General features: G+C 47.1%; 1 protein-coding gene across 1 annotated transcript in view; it reads right to left on the bottom strand.

Moving 5' to 3' along the window:
* LOC310860480 (paralemmin-1-like) overlaps positions 1–20,000 on the bottom strand; it is a 46,750-nt gene that overhangs the window by 11,122 nt on the left and 15,628 nt on the right. Inside the window, exons 2-4 of the mRNA XM_083767425.1 lie at positions 18,330–18,375; positions 16,704–16,784; positions 5,878–6,005 (exon numbers count right to left, since the gene is read on the bottom strand). Coding sequence (XP_083623551.1) covers positions 5,878–6,005; positions 16,704–16,784; positions 18,330–18,375 — 255 coding nt within the window. The remainder of the gene's footprint in view (positions 1–5,877; positions 6,006–16,703; positions 16,785–18,329; positions 18,376–20,000) is intronic.

Below are 20,000 nucleotides of genomic sequence, written 5' to 3'. Positions count from 1 at the left end.
TGAATGTAATGGGTCCTGGGACCCAGGGGCGGTCTTTTAGATGGGTCCCAGGGGCATTTTATGAGTCCTACTTCAACGACATTAGAGCACAATACTGAGTGTATTATTGCATCCCAGGACGCCAGACGGTGACATTATTGCGTCCTCTCTCAATTTAGTGAGTCTAAGGATGCAGGATGCATTGCATCACTGGTCATCATAACCTTTGTTTCAACTCGGACTATGCAGTTGAGGGGCAGGCCGTCATTTCCAATGCAGCCGAGATACAGCACAATCATCAACATTCACATACAAGGATACGAGAACCAAGACGGTGAGTGTGGTTCCTGGTTCCGGTTTATAGGAATCGGAAGTCCCCCAAAAACATGACGTTCCATAGACTTAAATGTACTCTTGGTGAATACATTTGAATATAGTGAATGGAACAGTAGTCCTGCCAGGAGGCTGCTAGAGCTCTGTGAATAGTGTCCATGAGAGGTGCCCTAGCAGTTAAGTGCATCTGTGTCAGTTATTAGTAAACTTTTACGTTTTTGCTAATCATCTCCTGGGTTTGTCTCAGTTCCTGTGCCTGGCTCCTACAACACCTGCAAACCGTGACAGTATGTTTTGTAGTAATCAAAATCAAAATCTACAAAGTAAGTAGTATAAACTAATGTTTTCAAATAAATGCAGTGGAGTAAAAGTATGTTATTTGGAGTACTGGGGTGAAGTAAAAGTAACTCAAAATGTTAGTACTTAGTTACTTTCCACCACAGCTACCAGCAGGCTGTTGACCAGGTCGTTGTGGTGTGGTCTAGCTGGAGGCCTGCCAGTATTGTTTTTCTTTTGTGATCAAGTCTTTATTTTTATTTTTTGTTAAAAAAGGGGTTGAACAGATAAAAATGACAATACAGCAAAAACAAAATAAAGCAAGACAGGTACTTCACCAATGGAAAAAGAAAATAAGAAAACAAAATAACAGTCATCGAGATCCTAAGTATACCTGTATATGTTGGCATGATTTAAGTTTTCCTAATGCTGTGGATAAGATGTCAAGTGTGTTTTCCTGTGCCCCATTGGATGGAGCTATAGAGAGTTCCAGAGAGATCATGTCCATTAATGAAAGGATCCATTGTGAGACCCCAAGTTCATGGGGAGGTTTCCATCTTAGGACGAGCAGTTTTTCTTGCAGCTGTCAGCCCTAAGAGCAGGAGTCTTCTACGTGGCATTGTCAATGTCAACCAAGGGGCCAGTGAGGCGCTCCAACGTTGAAGCACTGGGCCCCTAGTGGTAAGAGGAAGGACTGCAGGCGGACCCGTGGATTCATGACGAGGAAACCCCCGTGCAGCTGGGCTTTAACATTGAGCGCTCAGCTGCACTTCCGCACTTTGGGCACCAACATTTGGTGCCCAAATCGGGAAAAAGGCGGAAGTAGACGGTCCCTCCGGGTGCTGCAAAACGCCACTGAGCAACTTCCACTGACATGAATAGCGGAGGGGCGGAGCTTCACTCCAGATCAGTCTCTATCCTTTTAACCCATTCTGAAAGGGAACCCCTTTTGGTGTTAGCATCATGTTATGCTTTAGCTATTGAAAAATAACAGATCTACAAGCTCATAGCGCGCCACCGAGTGGCGCGCTACGAGCTTGTAGGTCTGCTATTTTTGAAAAATCAAAGAACGACTGACATTTTTAGAATCTGATCTCAGGTCAGAATGGGTTAAACAGACCAGTGTGTGTCCAGTGGAAACCTCGTCTGAATCTGATCTCAGGTCAGAATGGGTTAATACTCTATGATGTCGACCCTGCCAGTATTGTGACGTCATCAGTGTGACGTCACAGTGACACCACTGTATCCGCCTATAAAAGAAGGCTGCAGGCGGATAATCCTCCGGCAGCCTCAGAGTGGACAACCACAGAGAACGGAACCCCACATTCTGTCTGTCAGAACATAGGACGTGTACGACGTTATTTTAGAGTCATTATTCAACCCTTCCATCCCAGGATGTCCGGCATGCGTTCGACCGCTCTCCTGCTGACGCTCCTCGTCTTCAGCGCGGCGGCGGTGGTGTCCTCCACCCCTCTTCTTCCGGGCTTCAGCCGCGGCAGCGGCAGCGCGGCGGAGGCGGTGAGCGGCCTGTACGGCGAGGCCGTCGAGCTGCCGTGTCCGTACGACCTCCTGCCGGGGGACGCGCTGCACTGGCAGTATGAGAACGACGACGACCAGGGCACAACGTGGCTGTTGAGTAAAGGTCCCGACGACGAGACCGAACCGACGGTCTACGACGAGAGGTTCGGTCTCTCGGGGGACGGCTCGGGCCTCCGGATCCTCCGGGCGACGCTGAAAGAACAAGGGGTCTACCGCTGCGTCGTGACCACGGCGGCCGCGGGTCTACAAGAAGCCGTCTACAGGGTCTCGGTCTACAGGAAGCCGTCGCTCCCCGCCGTCGTCGACGCAGCGGCGTTCCTGGAGGCGGGCGTGCTGACGCCGCTGGGAACGTGCGTGGCGAGGGACGGCCACCCCGCGGCCGAGCTCTCGTGGCGGAAGGACGGCCGGCCGCTGCAGCAGCAGCGGGACACGACGGGGACGGCGACGGAGGACGTCGTGAGGGTCACGTCCTCCGTGACGGTGGACCCCTCCACTGGCCTGTCCACCGCGTCCTCGTCTCTGGAGTACAGGGCCACGCGGCGGGACGCGGGCGCCCGCTTCTCCTGCCTGTCCCGCCACCGGCTGCAGGGCGGCGAGTCGGAGCCGCTGGCCGTCCCCGTCCACTGCCCGACCGAGAGCCTGCGTCTGACGGCGGCGGTCGTCGGCGGAGGTCGGGGCATCGCCGAGGGGGACGACGTCACTCTGCGGTGCCTGGCGGACGGGAACCCTCCTCCCGGCCGCTACGACTTCCACCTCAGGGACGGGACGGTGGTGCGGGTGGAGGGCTCCGACGCGTACACGCTGGCGGCCGTCACGCGGGACGCCGCCGGGGAGTACAGGTGTTCGCTGGTCGACGGCGACGGCGCCGGGATGGAGGCGTCGCTCAGCATCGCCGTGGGCGGCCCGCGCCCGGACGTCGTGTTTGTCGTGATGATGTGCCTGCTGGCAGCTGTTGTTGCCGTCGCCGTGCTGGTCTCACTTTGGCATTGCCGCGCTCGTCTCTTTTCTAAGACGAACATCACACCCGTGTGAACTGAGTGGTGCAACTACCCCCCCCCCCCCCCTCTCTCATTAGCAGGCAACAGTGCAGCTCTCTCTCTATCTCTGTTTTCTGGCACAACAGCGCCCCTATAGAGCGCCGCAGTCCCTCCCCCTTTCAGAAAAACGAGTGGCCCAGGAAATGAAAACCCAATGCATTCTCCCATCGGCACTTCTTATTTAATTTATTTAAAGACGGTTACGCCGCGGACAAAGCCAACTCGGATCGTGACAAATCATGACAATGAACACAATGTTTTGGGCCGATCAAATAATTTATAAGACGAAAAACAAAACAAATATTGTTGTCTCCTGTATTTCTTTTCTTCTTTCTAATGAATGCCAACCTGCCTACAAAAGGCCCTGGGTCAGTTTGTACTCTAGGTACAGACCACCTTTGTTCATGCCAACATGCCTACAAAAGGCCCTGGGTCAGTTTGTACTCTAGGTACAGACCGAGTTTGTTCATGCCAACATGCCTACAAAAGGCCTTGGGTCAGTCTCTGCCAAGGGGACCTAATGAGCCTAAAGCGTTATTCATAGTCTGTATTTTCGGTGGTGAGGTGACCACTGAACTACAAAATGACATCACTGAGCCGCGGTGAAGAGAAATCCACCGCCCCAGCCCTTCTCTCTGTACTCACCACTGCTCAACGTTATTTCATCTCCGGTGGTCAGCTAACCACCAAGAATCCAGACTATAAATGAGCCTTAAGTCTCCCTCACCTGTAGATTCCACGATGTCACATTGAAATTAGGCAACAGACTTCATATCTGGGCATGCCTGACACAGAACTCCATTATGTAGGAATAAAGGGAGACAGATACAGAAATCTCCAAATATGGGCATAAAAAAGACTCTGTGCAGCCGGGCACCGGTCTAGTAATATAGTAGTAGTAATACAAAATGTTCTCTTTGACATCTCCTATATCCAGCTTTTGGTTTGTGTGTCCACAAACTTTGTCCTACACAAAATGTTACACCATAGTGTCTGATCAAATAGCCATGGGGCCCTATCTTATGTGCCCTCCTTACCCCTAAACTTATTTGCCATTTATATTTTACTATTTTGAAAAAAACATTTAAAAACAGTTCAACTATAGCCAATCTACATCGACACGTTGTGAGCTTGTAGATCGGCTATTTGAATCACCTCACACGGGTGTGATTATTTATTCATTTAGGTACTATATCTATCCCCTGGGGGTTACTAAACTGTTTCTATTGAAAATACCTATAGTGTCATGTAAGAACTGTGTTAGTTTAGACTATAGTCATTGGTTAGATATGGGTTAAAGGGCAACTTTAGTTTTTTTGAACCAAGGTTCATGTTTTAGGTTGTTATTATTAGAGAAAGTAAAGGTGAATGTAATTTTTTTTCATTTGCCGTTTTCTTTCGTTTTAGGGATTTTAGCTGTTTTTGACAGGGGGGGGGGGGATTACAGGAAATGCCTCTATGTACAGTATATGTAATTTGTAAGTTGATTAGCGGTATACTGTGGTTACTTTGCGTATGTATCGTAGCAGCATGTATGTAATCTGACACCACGGTCATATCAAGCACAAGTAGTCATTACGTCATACGCTGGCACGGCGCATACGCATCAAACATCGCCCTGGACCAAAACTATTACTTGCGCACTCTGTTTGTGCAAGTAATTAACACTCATCTTTTAGTTTCTCTAATAACAACCTAAAACATGAACCTTGGTTGAAAGAAACTAAAGTTGTCCTTTAAGGTTAGGTTTAGGTGTGCTGCCCCGTGGGAGGTTAGGTTTAGGGTGAGGGTTTGAGATAGGTTGTAGTTGTATAGGACTAATGACTGGTCTAACCAATGACTAGTCTAAACCAAAAACTAAGTACTGCACCCCAACTGTGTTCCAGAAGTTAAAAAAATAACACCTGTGTGAAGTGAGGGCCGCCGTTATCATACTAGCCTATATATACATCATCCTATGTGACTTATAGGAGTCTTGCTCATGGAGACACGTCGACACATTGCTGGCCCTGAGTGTTGTTTTTTGCAGTTAAATTTAGATTTCAGTTTAGTCTTTAGATAGTCGTAGTCTCTTGAATAGTTTTCATTTAGTTTTAGTCACATTTTAGTCACCTGGGATGTCTTAGTCTAGTTTTTAGTCGACTAAATAGTCTACTAAATCTACAGTTGATTTAGTCGGCTAAAATGTATTTTGGCGGGCCTGGATGCCGATGCCGTCGTAATGACTGTTTTTACATTTGCTGAAAATCGGCGATCTACAAGCTCACAACGCGTCGTGCTGCGACGCATTGTGAGCTTGTAGATCGGCTATTTTCGGCATGCAACCAAGTGTAAAATGACTTAAACTGGATATTTTGTCCACCAGTCCCTTCCTAACATTTTAGTCTAGTTTTTATTTGTTGACGAAATTGTCCAACATATTTAGTCTCAGTTTTAGTCATCATAGGTTAGTTTTCATTTAGTTTCCATTTCGTTTTCATCAGTGGAAAAAGGTAGTCGACGAACATTGTTTTGTCTTAGTTTTAGTCGACGTAAACAACACTGAATGGAGCCTGCGACAACCAGGGCCTGGAATGGAACCTGCGACAACCGGGGCCTCTGCAGGCTTCCCAGGAGGGCTCACTATACCACTCAGCTATGGCCGCCCCAACCCGGAGCATATAACCTCCCCTCCCCCCGAGGCGTACTGTACATGTAGTAAACGTGTCCCAACCTGCTGATGGCGTTCTCCAGGTCTCTGCTTTTGTTCTCGTCCTCCGTCAGTTGTCTCCTCACGTCGTCCTGCTCCGGCTGGCCAGCGGGGGCGCCATCGAGCAGCCAGCGCTCTCGCAGGGCTTTCGACTGCGGAGTGGGGGACAAGCGGACAGACAGACAGACAGAACAATAATAAGCAGCAGATATGACAAAAAATATCACGTCCCACTGGGAGGAGACCTCGGCGCAGACCAAGGCGCAGATGGAGGGATTACATCGACTCACTGTCCTTGGAACGTCTCGGAATCCCCCCAGGAGGAAGTCACTATTGTTGCTCTGGAGAGGAATGTCTGGAGCTCTCTGGTGGAGCAGTTGCCCCCGCGACCAGACTACGGATAAGCGGTTGAAGATGGATGGAGATATGACAAAAATAGTAGCACAATTATACAGTCATATCCAGAGGCTCCCAAACGTTTTCTTGGCTTCAGTACCCATACTGTATATCCCTGGCTCTTTGCACGACTACACTATACTTAGAAACATTAGCTCAGACATAATAGAGCGTACGCGCATGCATGAAATTAATGGGAAATGGAGTGGAAAATGGAGTGGCAAAGTGACTTGGCAAAGTGAGTTTAATGTTTAACGTTGTTTAATCCAATCAGCTAGGACTTTTCTGTTTGGATGTATGGGCTGTCAAGGTCAGAAAAGTAGTTTTTTGCCACTCAGTAAGGCGTTCCTGCATAACTTCTGGGTATGATGATGATGTCATGCGCATGCCCTCTATTGAGAAGTTGTGTGACTGATGACTGATGTCAACATGCAGTACAGCAAGAGATCACACACGCTTTGCTTCTTCAAACCAGGCAGACAAAGTCTACGGACATTAATGTGATATTTCTATCGTCTGGGTCAGTATACTGTACTGAGTGACCTTTCCATAACATTCTTTCAAATATTGAACAACGTTGTTGGACTTTGAGAGAGAGCGCCGGCGTTCACAGACTATACACCGGAATGAACGGCGTTCATAATAACGTTCGTCAAGCGGAAGTACAGTATAGGACTACTGTGTATGTTCACTTCACGTTCACTCCAAAACATGAACCATCATTCATGGAACGTGTTCAGGGACAGCATACGCGCACGCACATGCACACGCACAGACACACACACAGACACACACAGACACACACACACACACACACACACACACACACACACACACACACGCACGCACACACACACACACACACACTCCAAGGGCAGGCACAGCTGCATCTAAATCCAGCAGATATCTGTCTCACACCTCTACTAATGATAATAAAGACAGACAGACAGACAGGGTTCTGTCTACAGAACTTCCTGTTTCTTGTCCTGTTGAGGTCTGTCCATAACAATATGTAGCCCCCCCCCCCCCCCCCCTTCCACGCGCGCACGCACGCACACACACACACACACACACACACACACACACACACACACACACACACACAGTCACACACACACACACACACACACACACACACACACACACACACACACACACACACACACACACACACACACACACACACACACACACACACACACACACATCCTTTTCCCTGCATCCTGTTGGCCCACTAACATCCCCTTGTACACATGTGTGCATGTGTTTGGTATACTGGGCCATGTCATGTTTCTTGTGCAGGACATCAACTCCCAAATCAAAGATATTTTGCATGTTTTTTTTTTGGTACAGTAATTTAGACAGGAAAGGGGGAGAGACAGAGATGGGTGGGGGAGGGGAGGGGAGACACGCGACAAAGTCCGACGGGCTCGGGACTCGAACCCACAGCACGCTACACTGCCAGGCTGGATTACGAGCCTATATAGGTGCCTGCGGACCGCTCAGCCCCGCAGCCCCAAATATTTTTCTAAGCGGTCAGGCGCCATTTATATGGGCATTAATCATGTCAGACCCACCATCATAGACCACCGGTTCTCAACATGGGGTCCAGCAGGGACTCTCTGGGTCCCTTTTTAGGGGGTTCAAAATGAACCCTTACAAGTCTGTATAACTCTACGGTTATTTATTTGTATACGGTCAGATCAGTTATAAGGTTTGTCCTCGAAATGTAATATAGATTGAGGTTTGAGGACCTCTGTTATATAGTCCCTATTATATGCTGTGTACTGTATAGCAGTGGTTCCCAAAGTGGGTCCGGGGACCCCCAGGGGTCCTTGAGAGAGTTGGTGGTCCCAAGTTGGGGGTCCCCAAATCGACCCTTATGGGTCGATTTGGTTGGGCATTTGTACCTTCTCCGAGTTGAACTACATCATCAGCTTCTTCAACTCTATCTAGCTATTGTTCGTTGCCATTTTGCTTAAATTATTTGTTTAATCACATTCTTCTGAGTGCAAGTTGCCGGCGCTGTTTTAATTTAGTTTCCTGTGCTTTTTTTTAATTTATTTTCGTTCTGAACCAATCAGAACTATAAGTATTGCACTGTGTCATCTGTCAGCCAACCAGAAACAGTTTTGAGCGCTGGTGGAATTGAATTCGTCGTAGAGCCCGCCTACTATATCCGTTCATATGCACGCATATCTTAGGCAGATGAACGTCTCAGTTTCCGTATCCACTCCACTCCCACTCCACTTCCAAGTGAACCATGGCACTCCCTCTCTCAGTGGGTGCACAGACATTTAGAGGGGCAGGTGCTCAAGTGAAAAAAGAGGGCACCTTGTGCAGCGCATTTTGGGGCGGGAACCCATTTTGGTGCTTTAGCTATTGTAAAATAGCAGATCTACAAGCTCATAGCGCGCCACCGAGTGGCGCGTTACGAGCTTGTATAGGTCTGCTATTTTTCTTTAATCGAAGAACCACTGACATAGAAACATAGCTTTAGATTGTGGGGGCCTAAATAATATAGTAGAAGCGTTTTTTTATCAAGATTTGATCAATGTCACCATGGTCCACACACTACACATTAAGAGCAAAATTGGGTCAGGTCTTACCGGGTCGGAGCTTCGGACCGTCCCGGCCGACATTCACCCCTGCCACTAGGATGAAGGAAAACACTTGAAACTTCCTGAGCACATTGCTGTACACTAGGCATGCAACGGTATGAGATTTTACAGTACGGTATATGGTGCCGGTATTGATAATCTATACCTCGGTATTCCACGGTATTTATAAAAATAAAATAATCTGCGCATGCTCACAACTGTCACTGTGTGCCTCCCTTGACACTAGTTCACTCTTATAGTACATATGGAAATATGGAATATACAATTTGGATCTGGGTGTCTTTCAGCAACACTAACTCAAAGGTAGGAAGCAACTTTTCAATCTACTGCAGCTGTGTGGTGAAAATAGATGTTTTGCCTTAGTGTGCGAGTGGAGTTGCTTTGCATATGCGCAGCATGCGCCGCCCACCGACGCTGTATTAAAATACCGTATGCTCGGAAATCTCACGGTATCAACACCGTGACTGTTCCTGTCGCGGTATTACCGAAATTTGGTAAACCGCGGCATGCCTACTGTACACGTACTGACGCGATGGCGTCATGATGGTGTTGGCCAATCAAGAGATAACGTGCATGTTACAACCATGCCGCGTTACAACCACGGCCCACAACCATGGGAGTGTGGGCCGCCAGTTCCCACCTGGTGTTGTGTGGGAGTCCAGACTGCTCCAGACCATGCTGATGTACTGCTAGCTTGCATAGGGTCTTCAGACTAGGACATAAGTCTAAGACATGCAGGTCTTTGGGTGAGCTGCATCCTCCACATAAGTCTAAGACATGCAGGTCTTTGGGTGAGCTGCATCCTCCAAAGAAGAAGATACGATCTCCGACCATGCAACAGCACTTACCGTCACAATTCATCCGAGACGAACGGTCTTTCTCCCTTGGCTTAACCTGCTTCCATGAGAAGGACTCTGGACTGAATTTCCAGAGAACATTAAAGTACTTCTTCGAGCCACCAATTATGTACAGCTCTCCATTGTAGGCAAAGGCTGAATGATCATATCGTTTTTTTGGAAGAACCCGTTTCGACCAAATTTTTTCGTTTCGACCTACCTCTGGCGTGTTCAGCCAGAAGTTGGTCTCTGTGTCAAACACGCTGACGGTGTTGCAGCATTCACCCGACCTGACCGCCAAGCCTCCAAAAACAAACATCTTTGTGCCGATTATGGTGGCAGAGTGAGCGAATGTGGCAGGCGCTGGAGTGCCTCCGGTTCCAATTAAAGCCCAGGCCATCGTGGCGGTGTCCAACTTGTGCATGTCATTGGTGTATCCAGCCTGGGTGCATCCTCCGTGTATATACATGACCTTCCCCAAGGCGCAGGCCGAGTGGTTGTACCTGCTCTTTGGAAAAGTCCCGGAAATCTTGGGTTTGAACCACCTGTGGTCGTCGACATCAAACGCATAAAGCATGTTGCGGTCAGGACACCTTCCCCATGTGTAGACAGCACCTCCTATCAGCACGGCTGTGTAGCCCTCACGCTTGCGTACGGATGGAACATCAAGGGGTCCTTCTCCTCTCTTTGTCTCAAGGAGCAAATTCTTACAGCGCAAAGACACCGTGTTGAATACGGAAACTTTGATCCGATAAATGTCGTCGCTGCTATTGCTGTTGTTGTCGATTCCTCCGAAGGAATACACCTCGTTCTGTACGACTACATAGACATCGGTATGGCGGGGTCTCTGTGAATATGTTCCTAGCGTCAGATTAATTGTCCAGCAAAACATTCTACACAAGCAAGTTATTTTAAATCGACTAGGCAAAACGGTTTTATGGAAAAAACCCTTGAGGTGTCGGCGCTATATGACATTGTGTTTATTTGGAAAATAATATATTATGCCCAGGTCTCGTGACATCACTATGACATCATCAGGGATGAGAGTAAACCAGGGATCATATCATAGTAAATTAAGCCCATATATGGAGATCCATGATGTCATCATGTCAGAACCTGTTCTCTTTGATGTCTCCCTTTTGCCTGCCCCAAAGTTATTAGTGCATCCGCGAAAACTAGAGTTCTCAACAGGCCAGAAAATTAAGGCCCGGCCCTACCTGGGCCCTCATCAAACCCTCAAGACACTGCCACCGCTGCCACCCTTAGATCCTCCAGTCTATGGAGCTGACCTGTTCTGATAATAATTCCATTATGTTGATCTGACCTCATCAAACCCTGTACACTCAAGACACGCTCCATATATGGCCAGTGCACGCGACCTCGCCCTTTTCAGGCGTCTTACTGTACTTGTAAGGTGAGTACCATTTGTGTGTACTTGGTCTGTCTCATTAACCTGACACTGCCATATTGGGGCAGTATTGAGTTCACATGTTCCCTCCTCCTGCCCGCATCTCGCCTCTCTCTCTAGCAGAGACGATGAACCCGGAAGCAGCGGGACAAACATCTCCGTAATCATTTTGAGTTGTAGTCCCGTTAGGTTGAGTTTACATTCGTGCTGTGGCACAGCTTCAATATGTCATGAGTCTCGCGTTGATCCCGCCTCTAGCGGCCGCATATCGCTCTGGACAGAATTGGTCCGGAGTACATCGTCTCGTTGCCGGAGAGATACCAGACACACCCTTCTGGCAGAATGCAAATGTTGTCCAGCAGGGGGAGTGGTTACACCAGGCTACTGTCTCATAGGACGGCTGTGGACACTTCAGTTTTCTGTTTTTGAGCTATAGCGTCTCCTATGGCCAGCTTTGTGTCTGTGTGTACCACGGAAATGATTTGATTGGCTGAGCACGGAATGTGATGTATGATGATGTATGATGACGAGAACACCCCTCACTATACACGAGGGTGATTTTTTAAACAAGGTTTCACTTTTTGAGGCACGCTAGCGCCTCCTTATATGCACAGCTTTGTGTGTCTGTCCGTATAGAGCACGGGATATGCTCATCTGATTGGCTGAGCACAGAAGTGTGATGTATGATGATGTAGGATAAGAGCGCCCCTCACTTCACCCGAGTGTGATTGTCATTAACGTGAGAACAATGGCTTCCATTGTAGCATGCCAATTTCCAGGAATAGAAAGCCTGCCGTTTCTATTAGCTTGGATTCCCCACCAATGATGTCACTGTTAGACAGAGGTGGACAGTCAGTAACTGAGTAAATTGACATGAGTACTGTACTTAAGTACAGCTTCTGAAGATCTGTACTTTGTGATTATTACTCTTACTCGAGTACATTTCCTAGACAAATATTTTACTTTGACTCTGGTAAATTTCTAGGAAGGCTGTGAAGTACTAGTTAGTAGTAGTATATATATATATAGTTTATATGTATAGTCTCATAATATAGATATTCCACTGTTACTTTCTTAGCTTACGCATGTTTCATGATAAATGCTTTTTTGTGATGTATTCCCATGCTTTTTGTTCTTGCTTAATGTAAATCGCTCTGGATTAAGAGCGTCTGCTAAATGCCTAAATTGTAAATTGTAAATTGTAGTTACTTTTAGAGTGACTGTTTTGTACGCCTCTAAAATGCAATTTGCCACACGCTGTGTTCGCCAAAGAAGGAAACCTATCACGGTACACGTTCTCCACTGGGTTCTACGTAAAAGCAAAAAAAAAAATCATCCAGGAGCGCAAGCATTATCCAAATATAAAGCAGTGGTTTTCAACCCTTTTCATTTCAAGCACCATTTTGTATTCAGCATTTAAGCCATAGACTTGATGAGATTTAGCCTCTCAGACCCAAGACATATTTTGTTATCGTTAGATAAGATTTTGCCCACAATTCCATGTTGTATTGAAGTGGTGCTATCAGGAGAGATGACAGCCAAACATAGCAATTCTACTACATTCTCTAATATGTAGACTTCTTGTAAATTAAGTAATGCAGATCCTTAACAATAATTTTACTCTTGAGAGCGTAAAATGAAACCAAATGAAACCAACGTAAGGGTTGGTTTCATATTACACTCTAAAGAGTTAAAGACCTATAAGGGTCCATGGTTACCAACTCTCCGTCATTTAGCTGGGAGTGGGGACCACCTAGAACGCCGTTAAGGACCACTGGTTGAAAACCACTGATATAAAGGATAACACAGATAACCAAGTTTGCTTGTTTATCAACTTAAAGGAGCATTCAGTGATTTGAGTGATTTGGAAAGAAAACCCGGTCCGCCCCGGTAACAAGATGTGCACATGCATGCACTACAGTGGGGGGGACACACGACAGGCCAACAGCACACACACACCAAGACCTTCCCCCGCTCGATCATGATTGGCGGAAGGCCCCTCTCTATCCTGATTAGATGAAGCCTTTGCCACCTATAGCCAAAAAGGAAAACGAAACCAAAGGTTTTTTTTTACCCCCAGGGGCTAACTGGGGACTGGAGGAACTCCTTATATGGTCAGCACACTCTATAGTAGGGAGGATTATCACAACAAAACGAAAAAAGAAGTCATATTTGAATTCAGTGAAATCACTGAATATACCTTTAAAACCAGGCAGGGGCAGTGGCATTCAGGAGACTCCACCCACTCTGATGATGATCAGCAGCAGATGAATGAGGCTGAAACACTTCCAGAACGCACCGTGGCCTTATGTTTCGGCCTTACATGTTCAGGTTTCTGCAGGCTACAGCTTTGTGTATCGTAGTGGTTCTACAAGCAAGCGCATCAGTGCATGCAGTCCAGGAGGTTTCAGAGTTAATTCTGACTTAATCAGTCTGCCCGTGTCCATTTTACGCCCATACATGGAGAGCTCTGCATAATGTGTGCCCATGTCCCTTTCATATATTAGCCCCGGTACTCAGGCTTTTATTTTCGTTCTCTACGGCTCAAAAAAATAAAAGCCCCGGGGAACGTGAGACACTTCCTGGTCTAGGAGTGGGAGTGAACTACAGTGCAGAGGAGGCGTCGCTCTCAATGTAGTGATGTCAGTTTTCTCCACTGTTTTCTACCAGGGAGGGGAGAGGCGAGGGGTGCATCGCTGAACCAATGTTCTCCAGCGCTTGCTCCAAGCACTCCCCACCCCTCTAGACCAGAAAGCACGCTGGCTGGGCCAGGCTACCCACCCCTCTAGACCAGAAAGCACGCTGGCTGGGCCAGGCTACCCACCCCTCTAGACCAGAAAGCACGCTGGCTGGGCCAGGCTACCCACCCCTCTAGACCAGAAAGCAGGCTGGCTGGGCCAGGCTACCCACCCCTCTAGACCAGAAAGCAGGCTGGCTGGGACAGGCTACCCACCCCTCTAGACCAGAAAGCACGCTGGCTGGGCCAGGCTACCCACCACTCTAGATCAGAAAGCAGGCTGGCTGGGCCAGGTTACCCACCCCTCTAGACCAGAAAGCACGCTGGCTGGGCCAGGCTACCCACCCCTCTAGACCAGAAAGCAGGCTGGCTGGGCCAGGTTACCCACCCCTCTAGACCAGAAAGCACGCTGGCTGGGCCAGGCTACCCACCCCTCTAGACCAGAAAGCAGGCTGGCTGGGCCAGGCTACCCACCCCTCTAGACCAGAAAGCAGGCTGGCTGGGACAGGCTACCCACCCCTCTAGACCAGAAAGCACGCTGGCTGGGCCAGGTTACCCACCCCTCTAGACCAGAAAGCACGCTGGCTGGGCCAGGCTACCCACCCCTCTAGACCAGAAAACACGCTGGCTGGGCCAGGCTACCCACCCCTCTAGACCAGAAAGCTGGCTGGCTGGGCCAGGCTACCCACCCCTCTAGACCAGAAAACACGCTGGCTGCATGGGCCAGGCTACTTTCATATTGGTCGGATCGGCAGATCGGGATAGCCGACCGACTTTGTTGCTGGGCACCTATACTCTCAGGTCCTGCATGGGCGACACACGTACCCATCTTTTAGCTCATGAATGTTTATAGGACTAGTCAACTGTCACTGTGTATCACTATCATAGTCAACTATCACTGATGCATGGCCAGTAACTCAAAGTCCAGAAACCAAAGTCATGCTGATAGCAATAACTATTATCTCGTAGCCTATACGTCAGAAGTTCTCGTTGCTTTCACCACAGGTCCCGTAAACCTTTCTTTCTTTCATCCATCCATCAATCATCCCTCCATCCAACCTCTCTCCTCCGTTGCTAATGCCTTTCATCCCGTCATCCCTCTCTCTTTCTCTCTTACTGCCTACTTCCTCCTTTGTTTTTTATCCTGCCCCACCCTGCTCTCTCTCTCTCTCTCTCTCTCTCTCTCTCTCTCTCTGATAGAGTGTTCTGTCTGGGTGACATCATATACTCACATCTCTGAGAAACGCACGCACGCACGCACGCACACATGCACGCACGCACACGCACACACACACGCACACGCACACGAACACACACACACACACACACACACACACACACACACACACACACACACACACACACACAGGAGGAGATGATTACTCCCCGCCCCTTCCCCCTCCCAACCCCTTTCCTTATCCGAACATCCATGCTATGTGGATGCAGCCGTGTGAGCGTGCATGTGCGTGCGTACGTGCGTACGTGCGTGTGTGTGTGTGTGCGTGCATGCTTCCCTTCCTGCACAGACATCACAATGTGTACAGTAAAAGTGGGAGGGGCAGCTACTGTACATACTGTATAGTCTAGTGTAGGTGTGGTCTCACGTACTGCCTAATCACCAGCTATGAATAGTAACTACAGTGCATGTGCTAATGCCACACACACACACACACACACACACACACACACACACACACACACACACACACACACACACACACACACACACACACACACACACACGCACACGCACACACACATTAAGTCAACATTAATAAACACCATTTTAACGGCCTCTTCGTGCTACAATATAACGCCCCATGGCAATTCAATTTTCAATGAGAGGCGGGCGATCATTTTGGAAGTTGATGGGCGCCGTTGACGCAAGCTGCATGCAGGTGCGGTCCCGTGAAATTGACGTGCGCATTCTCGCTTCGCGCACGCAGGTGGCAAGACCTGGATTGTGGTCAGCTGTTTTTTTTCACGCTATATTGTGCAAGCACTATACGGCCTTAAAGACACATTAGAAGATGAAGTATGATAAATCCGGTGGGAAAGGGGTCAGAGAGTGTACAAATGGAGCCAAATGTCCATTTATACACTCTCAGAGTTAAATTAACATAGATTTTACAATATAAATTGGGGTCTCAGAGATAGAAATGCCATTAAATGGGGGTCCGTAGACTAATACATGTCAAACTGGGGGTCCTTGAAATCAAATGGGTTGAGAATCACTGCGTAAAAATCTTCTCTTTTCAAATGGGGGTCCGCGGGATAACTAGTGTCAATTTGGGGGTCCTATAGACATGCCAAAGTGTGGGAACCACTGGGCTACAGGGTATCTATATCTGCACATTTCTAAAGTAACAAATTAATTACATTTAAGACCCTTGTAATACCAAATTGTCCGATATTACGTAAAGAAAGAGGCAAACATTATGAAAATTGCAAGCTCACAGCACCTTGCAGTGCGAGCCGCTGCAGGGAGCTTTTAGTTCGGCTATATTTACACAATATGTATCTGTGGAAACGAGTCAAACTAAATGTAAGACCTACAATTATCCCTTCACTAAGTCCCTCCCCAACCCATCCTTGTCCAATAGGCACAGTTAGCAGCGAAGAAAGCTTGACCTGCATAGCAACCGCTGCTGAACTATTTGGATTGGCATTGGACACTATACAACAGATTTTTGGGTTGGGATTCGGTGAAGGGCTAATTCCAAGTGCCATCTACCGCTGTTCTGGGGCCTTGTTGTCACGGGATCAGCAGACGGTATTAGACAGTTTTTCAGTGTGTTTCGGTAGGTTTCGGCATAGGTTTCGGCGCAGTATTATATGTTAGCGTTTCTCACCTTGAGGTGTTGCAGTTGTCTTTTGTCGTCCTCCAGTTGTCTCTTCTTGTTCTCGATCTCCGTCTGCCGCTTCCTCTTCTCCTGCACGGCAAGTGAGGCATGATGGGAAACAGGAAGTTGGGTCAACATGAGAAACAGGCAGCTGTATGAGTCTAGTGTATATAGTATCCATAGATATGAAATAAATAGATGCCTCATTGGCTGCTGCAGTTCGTTGGAGCCATGTGTGTTGACGGGGAGGGCTGTAGAATTTACACTGGTACGCCGGAAGAGTGGACTTATCAGACCCGAACATGCACTCTGTGACGCACACTCATGCTTCCGCGGTCCTTCGCAAGGAATCTCGGGAATGTTTTTGCCCTCCCTTAAGAGCCGAAAAGGGCATCTACCTTTATATGTCTATACACAGTGCTACAACATAAAGGCTATGGTTCCATTATGTACACTCTCAGAGTTACACGTCCGTAAGGACTTCACCCTTTTCGCAAAAAATATATATGTTTAGAAGATTTAGAACACTTTCCTGGGGGTTTGATGTGTGTAATATGTGGTTGTAGATGTTTTAGCATGGACACTGGGCTCACTTCCTATGGACTACAATTCCCATAATGCTTTGGTGCACTGCTCCTACTTGTGGATACTGAGACAATGTAGTCCAGGAAGTACTGTAAGTGAACCTATATGTGGACACTGCACTGTGAACTTGTAGATCTTCTATTTTTTTTTGGCCAACATTCCCCTCCTGAATGATAAATGCTGGGGATGCGAGTAAAACAAAACAGCTGACATTGTAGATCTGATATGTGTCTGAGGACTGATGATGTCACATCCGTCCGTCAACCAATCACAGCACAGAACAGAGCCACCCTCTAGTGTGTTGAAACCTTTTTCCACTGGTTCAGTCCAGAACCAGTTTTTAGTCCATGAGCCAGACCTCCAAAATTGGACATTAATTATGAATGTAGTGGGCAAAACCATACCTACGTATATTAAATTGTCAATATAAGTAAATTAATATATGATAACCCTTTCACAGTACTGGTATTTTATTTATTTATTTTTTGCATATTTCTCCTACATACTGCCTAATTTGCATATTTAAATGTACAATTTCAGAACATGTGTAATACAATACAATACATCATTGTCTTCGTGTATCAATTCATAATTAACGTCCAATTTTGGAGGTCTGGCTCATGGATTAAAAACTGGTTCTAAAAATGAACCGGTTCTCAACCGGTGGAAAAGGGGCCCGCGTGCGTGCGTGTGTGCGTGCGTGGCCGTGCGTGTGCATGTCCTTGACAGAGGACACAATGCTGACCTCTCTCTCTCTCTCTCTCTCTCTCTCAGTAAAGGAGACAAAGAGGAAGGGGGAGGGGAGGGGGTGAAGGGGTAACCATGGCAACCCAGAGAGCAGTGTGGGGAATGTTTGTGATGATGTAGGCCAAGTTGAAGGACATGGTTCCTCTAGTCCTATATAACATCTACACCGTACTACAGAGTTGTAACATCCCAGAATACCCCCACTACACACCACAGTACTGTATGATAGTATATATACAGTACAGTGCATTACATTACATTCAAACTGGTACAGTGCATGATTACTATTATGTGCAGACTTACCGCTAGGACCTGTAATCTGTCCTGCTGTGACACGCCTTCAGACACCCTGAGAGACAGTCAGAGAGAGAGAGAGAGAGAGAGTTATAAGTTTGTATTATTATTGTAGACAGTTTAAAATACATAGCACCATGATGAATCACCGTGAACTGATTACTTGATTTTTATTTGTTTGTATAATTTGAGAGAACAGACAATCATTTTGACCCATTTTGTCTTTTTTGTCATTTTGTCCAATTAACACCCGACCCACATATTGCTGTGTTGCAGCAATATACTGGCTCACCTATAGAGTGTCGCAGTCCCGCCCCCTACCAGGGCCCAGGAAATGATTATCTTTTTCCTCATAGACATTTAAAAAAGTATTTATTTAAAGACCCTTTAAGCCTCGTACAAAACCAACTCTTGTCATGACAAATCATGACAACAAACAAATTTTTTCGGGCCGAACAAATAATTAGAAAGAAGAAGAAAACGGCAGGTTACAACACTTGTTGTTGTTGTTTTTCTTCTTTGTAATTATTTGTTTAGTCCAGAATATTGTGTTTGTTGTCATGATTTGTCACAACTCGATTTGGGTTTGTGTGACGCTTATAAGGTCTTTAAATAAATACGTTTTGAAATGTCTATTGGAAAAATGCATTGTGAATTATTTCCTGGGCCTGGCGTCGTCATGGAAGGGGGTGGGACCCCCATCGGGAGGACACACTGTTGTACCCTATACTGGCTCACCTGCCAGTGAGGAGGACTAGAGCCTCCATCCTGCTCCTCCCGTTCAACACTCCTCGCCGACAGGCTTCACTCAGCCCATAGGATATGCTAGCGCATAGCAGTGACAAATGATAATCCCCCTCCTCCGAACCAGTGTGGTTTTTGGACGGGTACCGTCCTAAAGTCGGCTCTTCGGTGCTAATGAACATTTCTGACGAGCCGAAATCATTTCGAAACAGTGGTAAGATAGGAGTATGAATCGGCCCTAAGAGTGAACATAACATAAACCATTGTGCCTATAGCTTTACCAAAATGCTACTGAAGAAAGTCACACGAGTTCCTCCGACCACGTAGATCCCATAGCCCGGAGACACCATTGTAAATAAACCAGGCTTGAAAATCATACACCTGCAGTCAAAGTTATAACAAGCATGCTGTAGGTGTTTCACATCACTGAATGCAATTGTCCTTTTATAATGTGCTTCATTTGTCTTCTAAATCATGACAGTTTTCTGAAAAACCTCTGTTTCTATATCAGTGGTTCTCAAACTATTTCTTGTCAAGGAGCCCCCAGGCCAGAATTACATGTATTTGGCTGCCAGCTGAAAATAACCCCACCGGAAGCAAAGATTCGAGTTCAAAACGTTGAATATATATATTCAAAGATTTGCGCCACATTTCCATGATTTCTCAAAAATAGAAGATCTACTATAGCTCTACAAGCTCGTGCCGCAGCACTCGGTGCCGCGCTACGAGCTCGTAGATCTGCTATTTTTCAATATCTGAAGTAACACCAAAAGGGGTTCCCGTCCTGATTGGGTTAAAGGACGACCTCACACAAACTCAAACTATCTTCATATTAATAGTCCTCGCTAATGATGCTCATGATGATATATGGCAGTAATGGCACCATTGTTTTCTACTCAGTCTGTGGACAATTCAGAATCCTGCCTACCAGTGACA

The sequence above is a fragment of the Protomyctophum parallelum genome (genome assembly GCF_964188405.1).
Source record: "Protomyctophum parallelum genome assembly, chromosome: 6".
NCBI classification, from domain to species: domain Eukaryota; kingdom Metazoa; phylum Chordata; class Actinopteri; order Myctophiformes; family Myctophidae; genus Protomyctophum; species Protomyctophum parallelum.
This window is presented reverse-complemented; position numbering and strand designations above follow the sequence as displayed.